At 35.8% G+C, this 24,713-nt stretch overlaps 1 protein-coding gene and 1 pseudogene across 1 annotated transcript; one reads left to right on the top strand and one right to left on the bottom strand.

Moving 5' to 3' along the window:
- Positions 1-3,596: 3,596 nt before the first annotated feature.
- Positions 3,597-3,989, bottom strand: LOC104789680 (defensin-like protein 222 pseudogene; annotated as a pseudogene).
- A 19,065-nt stretch (positions 3,990-23,054) lies between these two features.
- Positions 23,055-24,712, top strand: FXG1 (alpha-fucosidase 1). Its single transcript, XM_010513445.3, has 3 exons — positions 23,055-23,529; positions 23,610-23,989; positions 24,071-24,712. The coding sequence occupies exons 1-3, from the start codon at positions 23,289-23,291 to the stop codon at positions 24,575-24,577; spliced, it is 1,128 nt and encodes a 375-aa protein (XP_010511747.2). The 5' UTR covers positions 23,055-23,288; the 3' UTR covers positions 24,578-24,712.
- The last annotated feature ends 1 nt before the right edge of the window (position 24,713 follows it).

The following is a 24,713-nucleotide window of genomic DNA, read 5'->3' as shown; positions in this document are numbered from 1 at the left end:
ACCCTCATGAACAATCGGTACCACACTCAAAATCTTCTACAAGAGGCATGCGAGACCTAAGTCAATGTCTGATAAACTCACAATTATGTGACCTCTCGTTTTGTGGTAACACTTTTACGTGGTCGAATAACTACGATGTGGGCTTGATCGCAAAAAAGCTAGACCGAGTGCTAGTAAATGACTTGTGACTATGGATGTTTCCCAATTCCCTCAGTGTGTTTGGGGAACTAGGTTTCTCGGATCACAGCCCATGCTGTCTCTTCCTGGATGTTAACAAACAGAAGCAGAAGCTACCTTTCAAGTTTCTGACAATGTTAAACCAACATCCCGATTTTGCGCCTCTCATCAAGCTGTGGTGGAATGCTCTGACTTTTGATTGTTTGAAAATGCTCAAGCTTTCCAAGAAACTCAAGGAGATCAAGGGTGTAATCAGAGACTTCAAAAAGGAAAACTACTCCGCACTTGAAAAGAGGGTAAGTGAAGCGTATGAGGTACTTCTCTCCTACCAGAATTTATTGCTGAGCTCTCCTTTGGCTCAAGCACTGCATGAGGAAAAGCAAGCTCTTCTAACATGGTCATTTCTGGCGAGAACAGAGGAAACCTTCTTAAGGCAGAAATCTCGAATATGCTGGCTGGAGGAAGGGGACAAAAACTCAAAATTCTTTCATAGAGTGATCATGTCTCGTCAAGCTCAAAATCAAATCTTGTTCCTCACCGATGAGAAAGAGCAAATTGTTGACTCCAAAGAAAGAATTCAGAGCCTTGCAGTTGAGTTCTTTCAGAGAACCCTAGGATCTCAATCCAATGCGACCCCCCCCCCCCCTTTCAGCTGAGGATCTAGCCTCTTTTCTTCCCCAACGATGCTCCTCAGCAGCAATCCAAGCTCTCTCCTCTCCATTCACCCCTAATGAGATTAATTCTATTGTGTTCTCTCTACCCAAGAACAAAGCCCCTGGTCCTGATGGTTATTGCGTTGAATTTTTCACGGCTCATTGGGAAGTAGTTGGACCAGACGTAACTGAAGCTGTCTTGGAGTTCTATAATTCTGAAAGGATACTGGAGCAACAGAACTCAACTATTCTAACTCTTATTCCAAAGACCCCAAACGTTTTGAGGATGACAGACTTTAGACTGATCGATTGCTGTAACACTATCTACAAAGTGATATCAAAGCATTTGGCCAACAGGCTAAAAACAGTTCTTCCGGATCTTATATCGAGCTCCCAGTCTGCTTTCATACCAGGTTGCCTCTTGGTAGAAAACGTCCTACTTGCTACGGAGTTAGTTCAAGGGTACAACCAGAAAAATGTTTCTCCTCGTGGAATGCTGAAAGTGGATCTCAAAAAAGCCTTCGACTCAGTTCACTGGGAGTTTATGATCAATACGCTCAAAGCAATGAACTTCCTAGATCATTTTTCAAACTGATTGCTGAATGTATCACGACCCCGCGTTTCTCAGTCTCAGTAAATGGTGAATCTTGTGGCTTCTTCAAGAGTGCAAAGGGACTCAGACAAGGCGATCCAATCTCTCCATACTTATTCACTCTCGCTATGGAAGTCTTCACCCAGTTGCTGAATAGTGCTTTCAATAGGGGTCTTATTGGTCTTCACCCTAACGCCTCAAACCCTAAGCTAACTCATCTGGCATTTGCTGATGATATTATGATATTTTTTGATGGTCAGCAAAACTCCCTGGATGGCATCACAAGTGTTTTACAAAGCTTTGCTGAAATCTCTGGACTCGCTATGAACAAAACAAAGACAGAGCTTTTCATTGCAGGAGTGAACCAAGCTGAAACTAATAGAATTGCTACTATTGGCTTCAACTTAGATTCACTCCCATTTGTTACCTCGACCTCCCCTTGATGCATAGAAAGCTTCGAGTTTTGGAGTTTAGACCCTTGCTAGACAATATCAAAAGAAGATTCGCCAGTTGGTCTGCCAGGGCACTATCCTATGCGGGAAGAAGAGAGCTAATCTCCACAGTTATATACGGTACAATCAACTTTTGGGCTTCTGCATTCATACTTCCCAACGCGTGCATCAAACAAATTGAGAGTCTTTGCTCGAGGTTCCTATGGTCTGGGGACATAACAAAAAAAACTTATGCAAAAGTTGTCTAGAAATCTCTATGCTTACCAAAGGAGGAAGGAGGACTGGGGTTTCGATGTCTCTCAATGTGGAACAAAACTCTTTGTCTAAAATTGATTTGGCGCTTATTTTCTGCGGGAGATTCTCTCTGGGCTAAGTGGATCAAAAACAACAAGCTCAAGGACAAATTGTTTTGGTTGATTGATGCAAAGAAGCAAACCTCCTGGACCTGGAAAACGCTTCTACACCTCTGACCTCTGGCACACCTCTTTCTTCGAAGCGAAGTGAGTAATGGCAATCTGACAAGCTTCTGGTATGATTGGTGGACACCCTTCGGACCGCTCATCACCTTCCTGGGTCCCTCAGGTTCTTCTCAAACGGGGATACCTTTATCGAGCATAGTGGCAAGGGCTAGCACTGCAATGATTTAGAACATTCGCCCTGCAAGATCACCTCAGGCAGAGCAGTTGCAGATTCATCTCACAACAGTTCAGCACCCAACACCCAACAAAGCAGATGATTCTTTTTTCTGGAATACAGAGGATAATTATTCAAACACGTTCAGCATCAAGAAGACTTAGGAGGCTCTACGATACAGAAAAGATGCTTTAACATGGACACAGCAAGTTTGGTTCAAAGGCGCTATACCGCGACACGCTTTTCATCTGTGGCTTACTCACCTCGACAGACTCCCAACAAGATCAAGATTGGCTGGCTGGGGAATGCAAATTGAAATGTCATGTTGCTTATGTGGTCTTTTTCACGAAACGAGAGACCACCTATTTATCCATTGTGATTATAGTGAGGCTATGTGGTCTGAGGTTACAAGAAAATTTGCTTGCACTCCTTTCGTTTTCCATACATGGGATGTCCTGACGTCTTGGATGGACATATTCGATGGTACCAAAAAGAAAGCCTTTTGGAAAACTTTTTCGACTAAGAGTGTCGGTTTTTGGACACACGGGGCCATCTGCTGTGGCTTGAGAGCCGCAGAGGGTTAAGATCAGAAGCAATCCCACGAGCGGAAATTTTGGCAACCCCATTTTATTCTAGGTTGTTTTTGCAAGCTCAAAGGAAAAATATTAGTGAGGAAGCACATGCACAGCTCTTTAAATAGTAGTACCCCAACTCAATGTGATCATTACTAAGGAAATTAGGAATACAGAATACATACAGAAATGTGAACGGTCACTTATTATAATTTTAATTACCATGCTAGTCAGTTAATTTATTCATTGAAGATTCCTAAAGATATATTGATATAATTATATATATATATATATATTATACAAGGAAAATTGAGGCAACAAAAATCAATTAAAAAAAAGATGACTGTAACATTTGAGTAATGTCTATGTTATAATAATATTATATATCAAGTGCAAGATAGACCGGTATCAATGGCGCTTAAAATGATATGTACTATAAATTCAATATAAAGAGATAAATTCAAATAGAAGATAAATTCGTTTTGCTTTATTTTATATATAACTGTTCAGAGAATAATTACAATCCAACATCACGAATAGAGCAATGACAAATAAATGATGTACATTGACCAGTAACCCGTTTTCTTCTCAAACAATAATGTGCACATTCTTGGCAGAAACCAATTACATTTCTAGCAGTCGAAACACCAATATGTTCATCTGATGGAAGTTCATCTATATTAAAATTAATTTGAGGACTTGCTGCTGAATACAAAAAATCAGCTTTTCTTTCCAAATATGTTTTTGCCTTGATATTTGACATACCTATATTATTTTTTTTTAAATTATGTTATAAAATTAGCATTTCACAAGACTTAAACAAATTTATATAGTATCGTCGTTAACAAAGATTAAACTTACATGATAAAACAATAACTAGAAGAGTTGAAAACAAGACACTTTTCTTCATTTTATGTAATAAAGTTCTAAAAGAAAGATTTTTGAATTATTTCTTTTGCCAATATTTTGAATTTTTGTTGTGTAGTTCTTAAAAGTAGATAATACCATATTTATATCGATTTTACTTACGTTACATCTGAGTTAATATGTTAATTAACGTTTTGTTATAAATGAAAGTTAAAGAGAGTATTCAAATTAAATTATAGCTTTGTTTGAACTTATTCTTAGAGATGCGTTTATTATACATGTTAATTATCTTCATATCTTTTAAGTGAAAGTTTTATTAAAATTAAATTGCAAATTTGTTATGGAAAATATATAGCACGGTAAATAAGAATGCAACTATTATAAGATAACAAAAAAATGGTTGTTATGAAAAAATTTATGATATTTTTTTGGGAAAAACTAGATTAACCTAAATTAAGAGATTGATTACTAAATTAACTTGTAAAATGTGAGGGTTAGTTGGGTGATTTTTTTTGGCCCAAAATACCCTTTCTGCTTTGATAGAAAAATAAGAAAGTCAAATTTACCCTCATAATATTTTTTATTAAATTAAATTATTTTTAAAATTCTGTTGGACTAGTTGTGACAGATTTGTTTGTGTATCTCATACTTGTTTTTACATAGCAGATTTATTTTTGCATGGCAGATTTTGCATGACAATGAGACAATCCGACCCTATTTAAAAAAATATATATATATTAATCAAACACCCATAATACTTAATTAAACCAACTCACAAACCAACCAATAATAAACCAACGATATCCAACTCCAATTACAACATAAACCAATCATTAATATGTACATCGGAAACATATAAAATAACCATGAATCTAATAGATTTATATCCAATATTCCAACAACACAAACATTAGGCCTGGACACTCGGGTAACCCGTTCCGGTTCGGATAAATGGGTTTAGAATAATAGAACCCACTGAATATTTATTTGATATAGGAGTTCGGTTCGGTTAGGGTACTATCGAATTCGGGTCGGTTTAGATACCAAATTTAAAAACCTGACTAGTACCTGAACTACCGGGTACATGAAAAAAAATCTTTAAAATAAATTTAGCTAAATTTTGACTTATTTAACAAATAATTTTAGATAGTTTTGACTTATTTAACAACTAATTTTAGATAGTTTGATTATTTTTATATTTAGGTATAAAACTAATTGAAATATTCAAAATTATAATCCTAATTTTGGGTAATTGAATTATATTAATGCTAAATATTATATTTTTCCTTATTTCTCTCCAAAAATTCACTGGAGAACTTCTCCTTCTTTCTCTCAAAATCAATTCTTTTAATCTTCTTCGCAAACCGGGGTGTCATAGCTAGTTTGGTTATTTTTTTTGCCTATAATACTTTTTTTGCTTTGTTAGGGAAAATAAGAAAGTTGAATTTACCCTCCCAGCTTTTTAAAAACAGAATCAACATATTTTCAAAAGTTTGTCGGACTAGTTGTGACAGATTTGTTTGTGTAAGACAGATTTGTTTTTGCACAATAAATTTATTTTTGCATGACAGATTTTTTATGACAAGACTTATTTTGGACGAGATATTTTTGAAAGATAGTTAGCACAGATTTATAATGAACTAGATTAGGACATGCTCGTTGCGCAGGTTTTAAAAATGTCTACTAAAATAAAATTTTAAAAGAATTTATTAAAAATTTTAACTTATAAAATATATTTCCAGAAAGAAATATATAAATATTCCTAGTTAAAGACTTAAAGATAAGTTTTTTACTTTAATACACTGATTTATATTTTTACTAGTATTTCATCCCGTGCTAATGCACGATCACATTTTTGCAAACAATATACATAAATAAAATTTACATATATAAATAACTTAAAACTCACAAAGAAAAATTGATTAACCACAAATATATGAAAAATTAAATTAGATTAAATAGAAAAGAAATTACATTAATCTAATTTAAAATTAACTCTTTCAGTACAAATATTAGTTTAAACTTTAAAGCTTCATGTTTTACTTCATTGTGTTCTCTTCTTATATTTTTTTCCTAATTTTTAACATGCTCTTGTGGCTTATTTGGCTTCTTACATCAAGTAATTCATTCACAATTTCCATCTGCAAACAATTTTATATATCAAACTAAAACAATAAAAAAAGAATCAGCATGTAATACAGAAATATTTGTAGGCAAATAAAAAGTTAAAAATTAGTACGAAACAATGGAAAACTAATTGAATGACCAACATTACATTACTCGTTAGTTAGCCAATAGATGATTCTTTATTACGTAATAAGTGTATTAAATTTAAATGACATAGATGATAAATGTTATACATTAGACATGCCTAAACCATCAAAGTTTCGTCGGACATGTTTTAAGACTTTTCCAACCAGTATTGAGAATAAAATTTTTGTTTTTGTCATAAGGAAGAGTTTGAAAAAGTTACCTTAGAAACTAATTTAATTGGTGAATTTGATTGTGACCGTCGTCTGAGATTACCTATTTTCATGGTATATGCCAACATCTAGGAAGTAAAAAAATGTGAATATGTGAATTACAAAGACTTTGGACTAACTGAAATTACTGATACTTACATGTAGCCGAAATATTTCTGTTATTTTTGTTATAGAATTTGGATTCTATCATCACTCCATGTTCCTTTAGCCTCTACACAAAGGTAGATACATTAATTTTAATAACCAAAACTCAGAATGAAATTATAGAGAAAAAGTGTTGGAGTACTCACAATATAATAAACGTTGAAACTTGAAACTGATAACGATGAAAAATCTTTTTTTTTTTTCTATCGAGTGAGAGTTTTTCTGATGATTGTGTGGAGAAACTGATAAATATAAGGGTACAAAAAGGTACATACTACAGATCGTGGACTAAGAAGAAGATCATGGGCGCAGAAAATGTGGAGGTAACTTCTTTCTTTTTTGTGACTTATCACTTATCCAAAAATCATACGATACTTTTACTTGCGATTTTTTATTTGTTTTTCTTTAAATTGTTCAATTTTCCAGTGGTAAAATTTTGTTGGTCATGTGACTTGTGATTTATAAGATAAATGATATCTTAAAATTATTATAACAATTATTACAATAATCTAAAGCTATATTATCTGCCACCAAAAATTTTTTAGAACATTAATCATTATGAATAGTACTACGGGAGGTCAAACCGAGGACCAAGCAGAGGAGTAGCTAGTCAACCAAGGACCAATATTGTCAAATTTGAAAAATGTTCCGCAACTTATTCATATTTTACATGGAGTTAACCCGCCAAAACGTTATTTTATTAGAATCCACGTACAATTTTACTATATGTTTTACCACTAAAAATTTGTTCTTACATCCAAAAATATTTTAATGTTAAAATTTGCTCTTTATCCCCACCTATAGAATAACTTTGTGAACCAATTAAACCAATTTTTGTTCATTTACTTTCAATTCGATGTAGTTCCTTTTCACTACTAAAATATGTTTGTGACAGTTTGTATAACCACTAAAATATTTCTTCAAAATTGTTTACTTAAAAATATTGTGGATAAAAAGAAAAAATATATATATACGATTGCAATGGGTTTATGACCAACCTAATAAATTTTGAGAAATTGAAAGATATTTAATGAAATTAAAAATTGAAAATTATAAGCACGATTATATATGAGTCTAAGATAATTTAGAGATATAAAATAGAAACTAAAAAACAATTTAAAAATACTACAACATTAAAAAAATTAAGAAAAAAATAAATATTAATCTTACATATCATTAACTAAAGAAACAAATTCAAAATAATATAATAAAGAAATTTTAAAATCATCACGAATTTCTAATAAGAAATCAAATTTAAATAAATAATATAATTAAAACCTAAGAATACTACAACATAATTAAATTAAAATATTAAAAAAGAAAGAATAAACAAATATTGATGGTTAGTAGATTTCCTTTTTACAATAGGTTTAAAACTTTTACTTTTTAATTCTTTTTAATATTTTAGTAAATTTAGAATTGACACATGTCAACATCTTTTTGGTACAAATAACACATATTATAATCTTGTTAATGAGTAGCCTTGACATCAAACCTTATATAGTAAGATAATTATATATATATATTAGGAAAATTGAGGCAACAAAAATTAATTTAAAAAAAAAAATGACTGAAATATCTGAGTAATGTCTATGTTATAATAATATTATCAAGTGCAAGAATTAATAAGAAATAATATTGATTAAGTACTCTAGTTTGACAAGCACATGATTATTACTATGTACTTCCATATTCATATTATATGTTTATGTATATCATACTATATAGTGTACATTACTTTTTTACAATATGTTAATACTTAATACTCTGATTAGCATCTAGTAGACTTACTCCCTCTAATGGCTGCACAAGGCGACTCTATGGTTTCTGGTCCAAACGAACAAGATGCAATGATGATGGACGTGGGTGGAAGGGATCGCCCGCCAGAGGATCGTCCGGATGGATCTCGTTTGTGGGTGCAAAAAGTGATTGGGAGTAACGCAGGGGGTATGCATGTTCCGGAGGAGATCTTGGATGATGCTTTTGTGGAGGATAGAGTTCAGTTAGAGTTTTCTGATAGGGATGATAGGGAACCGGTAGTTACAATTGGACAGGAAGTTTTGGAGGTGATGCATGGCTTATGGAAGAAATGTATGATTGTTAAGGTATTTGGGAGGCATGTATCTATACATGTTCTGAGTAGGAAGTTGCGGGAGTTGTGGAAGCCCTGCGGAGCGATGCACATCCTTGATTTGCCGCGACAGTTCTTCATGATTCGGTTCGAGGATGAAGACGAATACATGGCGGCGTGATAACAAGATTTTCACCTAGGGTATCAATTCCCTGTGCAGTTGTAGTACAAAGGATTATCAATCCAAATGGTTGTTATGCTAGCAGATAAGATATGATCAGAACAGAGCAATTCAAGCCAAGCAATAGTGGGGTTTTTCTAACAACCTAAAATAAGCAAAAGTAAATAAAAGAACAAGAACCACACGACCTAAGTACTCGATGCAAGCATTCGGGTACAGGATCGGGTGGGATGATCGAATCAAGTAGACAAGGATGAACAGCTCGAAGGTATACACGAAGCTGGTGATCGAGTACCAGTTCGGGTAAGGGGTCGAGTTATAGAATAAAACTAAACAATCAAGATAAGAAAGCTCCTAAGGAAGGGGTAATCGACTCATAAGTGCTCCTGGCCAATTTGGGATGTCCTACATGCCTCAAGCAAATATTCCCTAGACAATGAACCTCTTAATTCTTGCTAAAACACTCTCGTGATAGAAACAATCAACCTTAGTCACTCCCCTACCCAACTCTCGTTGGAGAAACATGACCAAGCACGCATTACAATCCGTATCATTATTGTCAATAAACTCCTTACACATCTAATTTCTTAGGCTAAGTGAGTAAATCTCCAGCATTGATTGATTCAAGCATTTCAACAACATCTCTCGATACCAAAACACCATAGATCTAATCTCAACCTCTCGGTCTGAAAATAGTATTAAGAACATCAATCTAGAAAGGAGTTTATATAAAGTAAACGTTCAAGCTAAGACATTCTAACTGATCAAGAACACATATTTGTCTATCCCATCCTTAGAAACTTTGATTCACTACTCAGATCTCATGGTGAAAGACATAAAAACACAAATGAATGAAAATTGCATTGTATTAAATTAAGATAAAAAGTGGTAGAGTACAGAATCGAAATTGAAAGGAATATGAAAAGAAAATAAAATCGAATCCCAACAAAGTGGAAAAAGTGTTTGAGTCGCTCAATCTCTCTCTCAGAAGCTCTCGCTCTCTGTTCTGAGTGTCTCCGGCGTGCTAGGGCGAGAGGAAGAAGAGGGGAGGTTATATATGGAAACCCTTTTAACCTAGCTGTCCAGTTCTGCCCGAGGGTCTGCTCGAGGCGGTGCACGAGGTTCAAGTTGGGTAGGGCTTCTTGTTCTTCCTACTTTTAGATCCTCTTTGATCGGGTTGAGGTTCGGACTGTTCTTCTTGCACGATCACTCCTTCGGTACATGCTCGGGTTTTACCTCATTCTTTCCCATTTTGGGCTCTAAAGCACTTGTTTTCATCCAAAATGCATAAATGCAACAATGCAGCATCCTAAATGGCCTAAATGCAAATTTCTACAGTTAAGGACCTAAAAATGCTAAGGTTAGAGTATATATAATGCAAATTATGGACAAAAAAGGGTGTCTAAAACATGCAAATTAGAGAGTTACCACGGCGTTAACTGGTGGACTATTGAAAGTGTTTGGGAGTTATTTGTTGGTGCAAGCATGGTCACCGGAGTTTGATCCGGTGCGGGATGAGATTGTTACCACACCAGTGTGGATTAGGCTATCGAATAAGTCGATTCTAATAAGGATTGCACGAGGATTGGGTAAGCCAATTAGGGTGGATCTTACCACTCTAAAATTTGATCGTTTTGCAAGGATATGTGTGGAAGTTAATCTGCAGAAGCCTCTCAAAGGGACAATCATGATTAATAGATCAAGATACTTTGTGTCATATGAAGGCCTATCAAAAAAAAATTTGTGTTAGGGACTTTATGGTCATATGATACATGCTTGTCCGAAGCTGGCAATGGACAAAGTGTCGGATCCAGTGGTGAATGGTCCGGCTGTGGTGAGTAGTCGGGGCGGTAACTTCGTCAGATGATGCCTTTACGACGGTCAGAAAAGCAAATCGGCTGAATGAGCCGGTGGTTCTGGAACCAACGATTGGGATGGTGGCTCCTAGCATTAATGGAGGATGGAATATTTGGGAACCGTTAAGGAATACTGAGGTAGGAAATATTCCTTTATCGAACAGATTTGGTAGTTTTCTTGGGGATTCACCATCTGAGGATATCGGGTTGGCATAAACGACTTCAGGTTGAGAAGGATATTATTGGTCGTGCTGATGGACTCAGTATGAACAGGGATTTTTTTGACAGATCGGAAGAGAGTCATCTACCTTGAAATGTGGAGCCAAGGGGTCGGTCATGTCCCGACTTGGGGTAATAGTGATGCGGATTGAACTGTCGGTGGAGGAGACGGTGACTCTGGCTGCATAACGGCTTGCCCCGGTGGTTCTAGTTGTGATAAGGAACTTTAGTATGAATTATTTGTTATGGAATTGCCGAGGGGCGAATAAACCCACTTTTTAGAGATCAATCAGGTATATTCTGAAACGTTTTCCCACGAATCTATTGGCCTTGTTCGAAACGCACGCAGGAGGAAGTAGAGAGGATCGGATCTGTCGGGGGTTAGGGTTCGAGAACACATTTAGAGTTGATGCACATGGTCAAAGTGGAGGTTTGTGGCTGTTGTGGAAATCCGATACCTGTGAAGTGGAAGTGGTTGAGTCTTCGGAACAGTTTATTCGGGTGAAGATTGTTAATGGCGTGGAGGTTTTCAACATGATTGTGGTCTATGCGGCCCCAACTGTTAGTCGCAGAAGTGGTCTCTGGGCAAAATTGAAATAAGTTGTTAATGAGGTCTCTGGTCCGATTATGATTGGAGGAGACTTTAATACAATCGTGAGGTTGGATGAGCGAACAGGTGGAAATGGTCGGCTATCCGCTGATTCTTTGGCGTTTGGGGAATGGATCAATGATCTGTCCTTAGTGGATATGGGGTTTCCAGGAAACCGGTTCACGTGGAGAAGAGGACGGGTAGAAACAAATTTTATTGCTAAGCGTCTGGATTGAGTGTTGTGTTGTGCTCAGACCAGGTTGCAATGGCAAGAGGCTACGGTAAAACATATTCCGTTTTTAGCTTCTGATCATGCACCACTGTATGTGCAACTTTCTCCTGAGGTGAGAATGGGTCCTCAGCGGAGGCCATTTCATTTTGATGCGGCATGGCTAATGCATTACAGCTTCAAAGACTTGGTGGTGACATCATAGAATGGTGATTTAACAACTCCAAAAGCTCTTTTACAGTTGCGCTATGTATTACAAAAATGGAATAAGGAGGTTTTTGGGGATGAGCAGAGGCATAAAAAAAAGTTAGTGGGGGAGATTAAAGCTGTGCAAGATTTGTTTGAGTTTAGTCAGTCTGATGTTCTACTTGCCAAGAAGGAGGATTTGATCAAAGAACTTGATGTGGTTCTCGAACAAGAGGAGCTGCTTTGGTTCTAGAAGTCGAGAGAGAAATGGATAAGTCTGGGAGATAAGAATTCAAGATTCTTTCACAACGATAACTAGGCGGCGAAGGAATCATATCGAGATCTTAAAGGACGATGCAGGCAGGTGGATCTCGGATTCAGCAACACTGGAGAAGCTAGCGGTTGAGTTTTATACGAGACTATACTCAATGAATGATGTCGATGCAGTCGTGCCAAGTTTACCATGAGATGGTTTCTCGAGGCTTACTCAAGCTGATGGCTTGTGGTTGAGTAAGAATTTTACAACTGAGGACATTGAGGAGACAGTTTGTAGCATGGGGAGCTTTAAAGCTCCTAGACCAGACGACTACCAAATACTTTTTTATCATAAATGTTGGGACACTGGGTGATTCAGTGGTGATATTTGTGTTGGAATTATTTGACACAGGGTATCTTGTGACATTAATGATGCTTCGCTGGTGTTGATCACTAAAGTTGCTAAATCGGATCGAATAAACCAGTTTAGACCTATTAGTCTATGTAATGTATTGTTTAAGACCATTACTAAGACGATGGTCGAGCGGCTCAAGACTCTGATGCCGAAGCTTATAGGGCCGGCTCAAGCTAGTTTTATCTCTGGGCGTCTGAGCACAGATAATATTGTTGTTGACCAGGAGGCTGTGCATTCTATGAGGAGGAAAAAGGTCAGGAAAGGGTTGATGCTATTAAAGTTTGAACTTGAAAAGGCATATGATAGAATTCGATGGGATTTCCTTGAGGATACCTTGCGAGCAGCCGATTTTTCAGAGGTCTGGGTAAATCGGATATTGCATTGTGTTTCTGGTCCGTCCATGTGTTTGTTATGGAATGGTGAGAAGACGGATCAGTTCAAACCACAAAGAGGATTGCGACAAGGGGATCCATTATCCCGTGCTGGTTTGTTTTGTGCATGGAGAGACTCTGTCATATGATCGATCTGGCGGTTGTTGACAAGAAATGGAAACCAATAAGTTTATCTCGAGGGGACCGCAACTGTCTCATATCTGTTTTGCGGATGATCTCATCCTATTTGCGGAAGCATCAGTAGCACAAATCAGAGTGATCAGAGGGGTGCTGGAGAAGTTTTGCATAGCTTCTGGTCATAAAGTTAGTCTAGAGAAGTCAAAAATCTTTTTCTCTGATAATGTCTCTAGAGATTTGGAGAAGTTGATTACTGAGGAGAGCAGGATTAAGTCTACCAGAAATTTGGGAAAGTACTTGGGGATGTCTCTTCTGTATAAACGTATCAATAAAGAGACTTTTCAAAGTGTTTTGGAGAGTGTCTCATCAAGATTGTCTGGATGGAAAAGTCAGCTACTGAGTTTTGCAGGAAGATTAACTTTGACCAAGGCGGTATTGTCTTCCATTCTTGTACATATCATGTCTACTATTATGTTGCCGCAAGCTACGCTGGCTTGTTTGGATAAAATATCTCGTTCCTTCTTGTGAGAGAGCACACCGGAGAAGCGTAGACAGCATTTGGTGGCATGGGATAAGGTTTGTTTACCTAAGTGTGAAGGAGGTTTAGGTCTTCGAGCAGCAAAAGATATGAATAGAGCACTTATGGCCAAGGTATGGTGGTGATTGATCAATGATAAAGATAATCTCTGGGCTCGCGTGGTACGAAGCAAATATAAAGTCGGTCACATTCAGTATACGACATGGACTGGAGTTAAAAGCAACTGGTCTTCAACCTGGAGGAGTATTGGGACGAGTTTACAAGAGGTTATTGTTCCCGGGCATAGTTGGGTTATTGGCAATGGAAGAACTATCAGATTTTGGACTGATAAATGGTTATCAAATGATCCATTGAAGGAGAGTTGTATAGACAATAATTTACTTGGGAATGAAGGGTTATTGGCGAGGGACTTATGGATTGATTGAGTCGGCTGGGATATGTCCCGTATTGCGATTCATATTCCAGAAGAGAAGAAGTATGAGTTGTTGTCAGTAGTTTTGGATAAGTTTATGGGTGCGAAGGATCGTCTGTCTTGGGGGTTTACCTCGGATGGTAAGTTTATTTGTCCGATATGCTTATCACTTATTAACACAGAGTGATGCTCCTCGACCAAATATGGCTGCTTTCTTTGGTCGAGTATGGGGAGTTCAGGTGCCTGAGAGGGTTCGCACTTTTTTGTGGTTTGTCGGGAACCAGGCTCTTATGGTGGAATACTGAAAGATACCGTAGGTATTTGTGTGATTCAAACATTTGTATGGTTTGTAAGGGTGGAGTGGAGTCTATTCTCCATGTTCTGCGGGACTGTCCCGCTATGTCGGGGGTGTGGTTGCGGTTGGTTTCATTTCATAAGCGGAACGTGTCCTTTACTCAGACCTTGTTTGAATGGATGTATGATAACTTGAGTGCAGGTCAACAACTCGAAGTCTGTCCATGGTCTACTATGTTAACCATGACAGCTTGGTGGAAATGGAAGTGGAGATGTGGCAACGTTTTTGGTGAACAGGGTAAGTGTCGGGACCGAGTACGGTTTCTGAAGGATCTTGCGCAGGAAGTTGCTACAGTATATCGGTCCTCTATGGAGGGACGACAGCCTGTAGAGCGGGTAAAACGAATGATAGCATGGGTGGTGTCAGAATCGGGGTGGTTGAAAGTGAATACTGATGGTGCCTCTCATGGTAATCCCGGCCTCGCGACGGCAGGTGGAGTTTTGAGGAATGAGTCGGGTGAGTGGAGGAGAGGCTTTGCGCTTAACATTAGGCGATGCTCTGCTCCTTTGGCTGAGTTATGGGGTGTTTACTATAGGTTGTGTTTAGTTTGGGATCAGCTAGTGAGTCGAGTGGAGTTGGAGATTGACTCGGAGATGGTGGTGAGTTTTTTGAAGATGTGAGTATCATCCGCTGTCTTTTCTGGTACGGTTGTGCCATGATTTTCTCTCAAGAGACGGGATAGTCCGCGTTTCACATGTGTATAGGGAATCTAACTGTCTGGCGGATGGATTAGTTAACTATGCGTTTTCATTATCTTTAGGTTTTCATTCATTTGATTATGTTCCAGATGTAGTTGAGTCTGTATTTCGAGAAGATTTTCTTGGGCATTCACGCTCTAGAAGAGTACAATTGTACTTTTCTATTTGTTTAATAAAACATGGGAGGCCTTGGCTGCTCGTCCCCTTACCAAAAAAATAGCATCTAATAGACTTACTTAAATTTTAATGGTGATAAGTGGATTAGTGCTTTCAGATTTGCCCACGTAATTTAGTAGCGGTAGGTGAAAAATGAAATCGCTGGCTTGGTAATTATGAAACTGTTATAAAATATAACGTAAATATATAAAATATTATATTATATATGTATATATGCATATATATGTATGTAATATACAACACCATAATAAAGAAAGAGACGAGAGGTAAGTAAAGTGATGTAATATACAACTTCTTCTCTCTTATTGTTATGTTCTTCTCTATTACAACAATGATCTCACCTATATATAGGAATGAGAAATACACTTTCTTACTACTTACGAAACTTGAAGAAGAAGTAAACGATGAGATAAACATCACTAATGGATAAGTGATATAAATGGATAAGATTAAAGTTACTTAGTGTAGAAGTAATGTGATGGATAATCACAACTGTTATTATCCGGTTTATAACACTCCCCCTTGATTATCCATCATCATTTACTTATTGTGTACTGCCTTGTTAAAATCTTTATTATAGAAAAATCATATAGGATAAAAACTATAATAAGGGGAAAAGAGTACAGTGACACAATCTCCCCCTTGAATAGACTAGTCTTTTTCTCTTCATAGGTTTCGTAGATGACTCATATCGATCATTCTTTTCTTCGAACAAACGAGTCTACTTTTCTTCATATCTTCGTAGATGATCCATATCGATCAGTCTCTTCATTCTTCTGAAGAGAGATAGACCTTCACCATTGACATTCTTCTTTGAGATCGATATTCTGCGTGTTATTTGCTGCCTCGTTAAAAACCTTATCATGGAAAAACCCAGTGGGAAAAAAACCATAATAAGGGAAAAAGAGTGCAGCCATGCGAATCATCATATTCTCCCCCTGGAAGTATCATCTTCAAAAGATGCATTTTGATCTCTTAAGATGCATTTTGAATGAGGTAGTCGGAAGCACCTTTGTAAGTAACTCTGCTACATTGTTACTTGAGTTGATGGACGGGCTATCAACTTCTTTATTCTTCTCGAATTCTTGAGTGTAAAAGAGGAATATGTCTTGTTTTTTCGTTCTTGGTGTAGCTTCCTTTGATTTGGGCGACATATGCAACAAAGTCTTCAACAAGCATTAACTAGTTGATGCCGATCAAACCCTCTGTTTGAAGTTCTTCGCCAACATGTTACGAGGCTCCAATCTTAGGTAGAAAACTATTGGTTGACGTTCAGGCATCATCCGAGCCATTAGGGATTTTTGATACGGCATATGAAGCACAATTATTTTGGCATGACTTGAACAAGCGATGGCCAAAGTCTATCACTGAAACGTTGCGAAGTCGTTGTTTTGCGATTTATCTTTATATTGATCTGATATAGATCTTCCATCTGCAAAACCAACTAAACCAAACTTGGGGGTTCCAAAATATATTAAGCCCAAGTTAATCATACCTTTGCAATAGAAGATACGTTTTAACTCATACTCAAAATATACTCGTAGAGAATGAGTTATATGCTGCAAAGAGATTAGTAGAAAATGCTATGCACAATTCATAAGATATATAAATGCTCGTCAGCATTTATATATGATCTTGTATAACTATATATATATATATATATTTGACTTCCTTTAGAAGTGATTAGTATAACATCTACTTTGATAGATGTTTAGTTTGGAATATCTGGAGACATATTTGTCTTTCCAAGATATTTTATTCCAAGTAACTCTTTAAGAGTTTTGATGATGTTTAAAATCATCACTGTTATGAGTTTTTGAAAACATAATTATGATATCATATATTTTCAGGATAAGCTCTTCAAGCATCCCATAAGGCATATTTCAAGTCATTCATATAGCATCCATTTTGTTTGATAGGGTATTTTAACAAAACATGGCGCAATACACTATTTTGTTATATATCATTATACCTTTTTGATGCTTGGACCACTAGTCCAAAAATTACTCGTCTTTCATACGAGTTTAATATAGAATTGATTACCTCTTTTATTGGCCAATATATATCTCTATACGCTCACAAAGCGGATATTTATGATCCTCATTAATCACATTTGCGCTATATCATTTTATTGTCGACATGTATGCCTTTGGTTCCATATTTCCCGTAATGATATGGTTAATCGAGATCTCTTTAATCATTATATAAACGATTTTATACAGGTACATGATTTCGTTATTAACCATATCAATCTGTTTCTCTACTCTTCTCGAGAAGTATCTTGCTCCTTTTTAGGAGTCTATGCTCCTCTCAGGGAGTCTATTGGCTCTTCTTTAAGAGTCTATCTACTCTTCTTTAAGAGTTCATTTGCTCCTCTTTTGAGAGTATAAACCTCTTTTTAATTTGCTCATTTTTCTTTTCGAGTTTTTTATTTATCTTAGGAACCAAAGTAGTCTATCACGTTTCTTATGTGTCATAGACTTAGTCCGTGCGTTTTTCTCGTGACAGGAACAGAACAATAGGGAAAGACATATATCATCCGTCAGAGACATATTTTATTGGAGCATTTTTAGCTGGGATGTGAGATTTCTCAGAACTACAAGTTCATATTCATTTATGTAAGGATCAATAATTATATGAAATCTCATCCATCAGCTTTTTGCATTTGATTTGCAATATAAATTTTGAATAGTGGTCTTTTGAACTTTTGAACTTTCAAGTTCATATTCATTTGTTCAAAGATCCAAAATTATTCGATGATTCTCCCATAATGATGGAGAACTTTATCATCTAACATGATGATATGCAAATCTTGCAATAGGCACATCTCTCATAAAATGGCTTTAACATTATTAGAGCGGAGACTCATCTCCCGCATCTATATATCTCATCCTTTGTGGATGATATTTTTATGTGGTGTGGAGGAGCATTTTATAATATATATCACACACACATAAGATTCAAAATGAGAAATATTTGATCTCTAACCATGAATACATAACATGGGAGAAATATTTCTTTATAAAATGGTGGCCTCATATATAATATTGACTACATGAAAAACTGCATGTTCCATTTTTTGAAATAGAGATTAAATCACCAAGAACCGTTTTGCAATCTCTTGGGGTTGCGCTATGAATGATTCATTATAGCTCATTTCAAGAGTGAACATCATGGATGCTCCACTTTATCACATGCGACATATATATGTGATAAACTATAGGATATGACTTCACTAGAGTTATATCGCTCTGGGGTGTCAAATTCACCAAAGTTTATCAACTTATTGTCGATGTGGGATTCCTTTAATTCTCCCCCTCTAGATGATAACTCTTGGAGTTTATTCATCTCGTACTGAATCCCACTTTATGATCAATAACATACCAATTTCGGTTATGTCTATTATCTTAGATTCTTATAAGATGTGAGATTAGTATTACCCCCTCTCAAGATGATGACTTTTATGTCTATTCACCTTTGACCGAATCTTATTTTTAGATCGATTTTTATTTGGGGTTTAATTTGGAGATTTATTAAGGAAATCAAACCATCATATGTATACAATGAGCTTGTTAATCCAAAGAGATGGTGAATGGGCCAACACTATATGATTCTGGAGGCATAGCCTATTATAGAATTAAGGAGGAGGTATATAACCATCAACTCCATAAACAATAAATAGAAATTTAAATGAATTTAAATAAACTTAAATAAATTCAACATAAATTAGATGTTACCTGAAATATGAATGAAGTGCAGTGCTTACAACTTCATGAAATGTGAACTGGGACATGCAATACTTTTGAAAGAACTTTTGTTCCTCTGAACAAATTCTCAACGATTTTTAATATCATTGATTGACCGGGATGACTTGACCGGTAATGTTATACTTAAAGCATAAAAAAAATTTCATATTTACTATTATTTTGCCATCTTTTTTTTTTGTATGATATAATCATATACATGTGTGTCTCCAATATGGCCGATCTTGGGATACCATATTTATTTATAGTCTCAACATAATAATTTCATTAAGAAAAGAAAAATGTCTTTAAAGCTCCATGAGTTTCTTTGAGACTTTGGAGAACAATAGACATCGATAATTATGAATATGATGTCGAAAGACTAAATTATCTAGACCTTCCAATTATGTTTGCACTGTCTAGGATATACTGACATGTGCTTCATATATTCTCATAAGAGAAATATATTTTTGATTTTAAAAACATTTCATTGTCTTTAAATCTCATATAACACATATAGTTATTCTTTACTAGTAAACGGAATTAAATAAACAAACATATAAATTCAGAAAATAAAATAAGAGCTATAGCCTTATATATAAGAACTCAATAGACATAGCTTTTTTCTATCGTAGAATACGCAGAGCCTATCATATATAACGATCAATCCGAAAAAGACAAAGCTTTATATTTGATCATGAATGAGGTAGAATCTCTATATATATAACGATCAATCCGGAAAAGACAAAACATTTTATTTGATCATGAATGAGGCAGAACCTCTATATATATAACGATCAATCCGGAAAAGACAAACCTTTTATTTGATCACATAAAAGGCAAAACCGATCTTTCCGAAAAGGACATAGCCTTTTGTTAGATCGTGATATAGGGGCAAAGCCTACCATATCAAATGATCAATCCAAATATTATATAACCTTATATATGATCGTAAAGGAGGCAAAGCCTACCATATATAACGATCTATCTGTCCGTAAAAGACATAGCTTTTATTTGATCGTGAAGGAGGCAGAACCTACCATATATCAAACGATCAATTTGGATAAAACATAACTATATATTTGATCGCAAAGGAGGTAAAACCTACCACTTATAACGATCAATCTAGAAAATGATATAGTCTTTATATTTGATCATATAGGAGGCATAGCCTGCCATTTTTAACGATCTTTCTGGAAAAGACATAGTATTTTGTTAGATCTAGAAGGAGGCAAAGCCTACCATATAAAATGATCCATCCAAAAATTATATAGCTTTATGTATGATCGAAAAAGAGGCAAAACCTACCATATATAACGATCTATCTATCCGAAAAAGACATAGCTTTTATTTGATCGTGAAGGAGGCAGAACCTACCATATATCTAACGATCTATCCGGATATAATTTAGCTATAGATTTGATCGTAAAGGAGGCAATGCCTATAACTTATGACGATCAATCCGGAAAAAGGCATAATTTCACGATGTCTATAATATTTATGTTCTATAAACATAATTGAAACAATAAAAACTTACTTACCTCATAAAAACTCCAGCAGTAAAGACAACGTACTGATAACGTGTTATAAAATATAACGCAAATATATAAAATATTATATTATATATGTATATATGTATATGTAATATACAACACTATAATAAAGAGAGAGACGAGAGGTAAGTAAAGTGATGAAGTGATAACTTCGTCTCTCTTATTGTTATGTTCTTCTCTATTACAACAATAATCTCACCTATATATAGGAATGAGAAATACACTTTCTTACTACTTAAGAAACTTGAAGAAGAAGTAAAGGATAAGATAAACATCACTAATGGATAAGTGATATAAATGGATAAAATTAAAGTTACTTAGTGTAGAAGTAATACTTACTGTTATTATCCGGTTTATAACAGAAACAAGATTATTGACATTTCCTTCTAAAATTATTATTTTTTGTTTGAATTCTTCCACGTTTAGCTTTAGCTGATTACTACTAATTAATTATTTCGTTTTGTAATTTAACATCATTCTATCACTTCTCCACCATTTTAAGCTAAAAATAATATTGGATAGTAAATTGTTTTACCAAAATTTTTTCTGCTGATAGAGTAACATTTAAAAAACGTTTCATACATGATACAAATAAGTTCGTATATGTTAGGTGATAATAGTAATGAATATCTTGTCTCTGGATCTCCATATAATGTATACCTAAAATCATATTATTGAGACATCTGAAAAAGATCTGAAACATTTTGTTGTCTCCACTGTAGGTTGTGTTGTTATATAAAAAAGAACAACATAACTAATGTTGCGTTGAATTTGTGGTTGAAGTGTAGAAGTTGGATCCATGTGCTCACTAGTTCGATTTTTTGGTGGGAGGGATATTTTATCTTTTATGTCATGTAAAAAAAGTATTAGTAAAGGTTAGTTATGGACCATGACGAGATTAAGGGTCTGTTCTTTTCAATGTCGCTCATCCAGCGATAGCGACCAAAGAAAATAGAAAAAAACGAAATCGTAATTAGTTAAACAGTCGCTGCAACTGGGAAAGAAGTCGCCGTTATTGTTGCAATAAACGAAGGCAACTGTCGCTTGATAATCCAGCGACTCTGCTTTTACCCCGCAACTATTTTCTCTCACTCTAGTGACTGGTCCGTCATCGTCGTTTTGCATCTACCGTTATCGTTTTGTTTTGTTGAATGCCGTTTTCATCGTCGTTCTTATCTGTAGCTGTCGCTACTCCCGCGACTAGTAAAAGAACATGCCCTAAGACTTAGGTGACCCCTCCTAGTTAAGACAAAACAAAACAAGTTCTGAAAATTTTAATTGTTTTAAAATATTGTAAAAGATTTTAGGGGTTCAACATAAATTGCTCTCTCATAGAGGCAGTTAGGAGTACATGTTTATGTTTCATAAAAAATGGACGGACCTCTCCAGTAGTCGGGATCGTGCAAAATCGAAAATCATACTTTAAGGTGGGATAAGTTTGGTGTTCTCAGAACTGTGATTCTTGGTGGACACTAGGCCAATGCCTGCAAAATATCATAGGCTTTCAAAATATTGCGAAGAAGGTAAATATCGTGGATTTATCGAGTTACATTTTACCTTAAATTTATGAAACTTTTAAACTACAAGTATGCAACCTTGACATCGTAAATTCTAACAAACATTTTTAAGGTTCGTCGAATACGTCATGATAATCGTGACATAGAAATAAATTCACAAGGACTCATGCATAAAGGATTTGAGAAAAAATGTGATAGAAAATATAGACAAAACATATTTAAAAGCCAAGATATATACAACAAAAAGAAAAACTTAAAAACGAAAATGGAAAGCTACTATAATAAGAAACAAATCAGATGAAGATAAATCCTCAAAAGAAAGAGATCATTATATTGTATATGACTCAAGAGGTATTTTAGTAAACAAATCGAAAATAGATTTGAGATTAACCTAAAAATTATTTTTCATTTCTGATATTTCGTTTTGTTTTTGCCAACCTTTTCCTTTTTTTCTTAGTGCCTTGGTGGGGGTAACTAGAGATGTCAATTGGTCTCTAAAACCATGGGCTGTCCGGTCCAAATTAATTTGGACTGGTTTTGGTTATTACCAAATTTAAAACAGTCAAATGGGCCTAAAACCAATTTAGCCCATTTATATATGGTCTAAACTAATTTGGACGTGGGCTGTCCAATAATCCTAAAAAATTAGGGTTTTTACTATTTGGGGGATTTTTTTTTTTTTTTTTTTTCGCCGCTTCTCTTTTTCTTCGTGTATTTATGAGTATTATAAGTGTATTATGAGTGTATTATGAGTGTATTATGAATTTATAAATCTTTAGCTTTATAATTATGAGTTTATAAACCTTTAGCTTTATAATTATGAGTTTATGAAATTATGAATTTTGCTTCAATCTGCAACCAATGGACAGACCAATTGGTCATGGTCCTATTTGGTTTGGACATATTTGGGTGTGGGTGTATTTGGGTCTTGACACATAAATGACCAGTATGTGTCCAAATGGACATGTCCATTTGGTTATGGACAGACCAATTTACAACCCTAGGGGTAACGTTTCTCTTCTTTCTCCTATACATTTCTTACTTTTTTTGTTTGTTTGTTTGCATCTCCAATATAAACCCTATATATTATTTTTATTTTTATCTTTAGGAATACAACTATAGTCCCGTGATTGAGTTAGATCTCTTCGTCCTCTGCTTTTTTTTTTGAATGAAAAAAAAAAAAAACATGCGCAACAATGTCATTTTCCAGCAATGAATCCAATCATATCTTCTTTGTTTACTCTCTCTTTGCTTTCCTCATTCCTATCACTATCAACATCAAAGCATGCGCAACAATGTCATTTTCCAGCAATCTTTAACTTTGGTGACTCTAACTCCGACACCGGTGGTCTCTCTGCCGCTTTTGGCCAAGCTGGTCCTCCTCATGGCTCTTCCTTCTTTGGCTCACCCGCCGGAAGATACTGTGACGGTCGCCTCGTCATTGATTTCATAGGTAAAACCAAACTCTTTTTCTATCTATTGACTATAGCGTTTTGCGTTTTACTGATATGGCTTTGTTTCTTGAAAACGTAGCGGAGAGTCTTGGATTGCCATATCTAAGCGCGTTTCTAGACTCGGTTGGTTCAAACTTCAGCCACGGAGCTAACTTCGCGACTGCGGGGTCTCCCATTAGAGCTCTTAACTCTACTCTACGTCAAAGTGGATTCAGCCCTTTCTCACTCGATGTTCAGTTTGTTCAGTTCTACAATTTTCACAACAGATCTCAAACTGTTCGTAGTCGTGGAGGGGTTTACAAGACCATGTTGCCTGACGCAGACAGCTTCTCACAGGCTTTGTACACGTTTGACATGGGACAGAACGATCTTACTGCAGGTTACTTCGCTAATAAAACCGTGGAACAAGTTGAAACCGAAGTTCCTGAGGTCATTAGTCAGTTCAAGAATGCTATCAAGGTTTGGTCTCTCTGCTTTTGTTCTCTGTTTTTGCTTAAAGGATAATATAAAAATGTGCTTTTGTTTTGATTTTGGTGATAGAATATTTATGGACAAGGAGGGAGATACTTCTGGATTCACAACACAGGACCTATTGGTTGTTTAGCGTATGTGATTGAACGGTTTCCGATTAAAGCATCAGGCTTTGATGCACACGGATGTGTCTCATCTTTGAACCACTTAGCTCAACAGTTCAATCACGCTTTGAAACAAGCAGTGATCGAGCTAAGAGCTTCGTTAGCTGAAGCCGCCATCAGTTATGTAGATGTCTACTCTGTCAAGCATGAGTTGTTTCTTCACGCTCAGGGTCATGGGTTCAAGAGATCGTTGATTTCATGTTGTGGACATGGAGGGAAGTATAACTACAACAAGGGCATTGGATGTGGGATGAAGAAGACTGTCAAAGGTAAAGAGATATACATTGGAAAGCCGTGTGATGAGCCTGGTAAGGCTGTTGTGTGGGATGGTGTACACTTCACACAAGCTGCTAACAAGTTTATCTTCGATAAGATAGCGCCCGGGTTGAGCATGGCTTGCCACAGGCAGTGACATCAAGAAGAAACAAGCATTTCTTCTCCTCTTATGAGTTTGTTTTAATCCATTAGAAAGGAAACAAATATAAGAAAACGATTTGGTTGTCAATGATATGAACTTATTAAGTAAGCAATAAGATTTTTTTGGTGAG

Source organism: Camelina sativa, chromosome 5 (assembly GCF_030686135.1).
Source record: "Camelina sativa cultivar CO46 ecotype springtype chromosome 5, ASM3068613v1".
NCBI lineage: Eukaryota > Viridiplantae > Streptophyta > Magnoliopsida > Brassicales > Brassicaceae > Camelina > Camelina sativa.
The sequence above is the reverse complement of the archived record's forward strand: the minus strand, read 5'-3'. Positions and strand labels throughout refer to the sequence as shown.

Bases quoted from the DNA above. Each gene is read 5' to 3' on its own strand.
- FXG1 (XM_010513445.3), top strand. From the start codon at position 23,289: ATGAATCCAATCATATCTTCTTTGTTTACTCTCTCTTTGCTTTCCTCA. The intron at 23,530-23,609 runs GTAAAACCAAAC...TTGAAAACGTAG, and splicing joins CCTCGTCATTGATTTCATAG to CGGAGAGTCTTGGATTGCCA. The intron at 23,990-24,070 runs GTTTGGTCTCTC...TTTTGGTGATAG, and splicing joins AGTTCAAGAATGCTATCAAG to AATATTTATGGACAAGGAGG.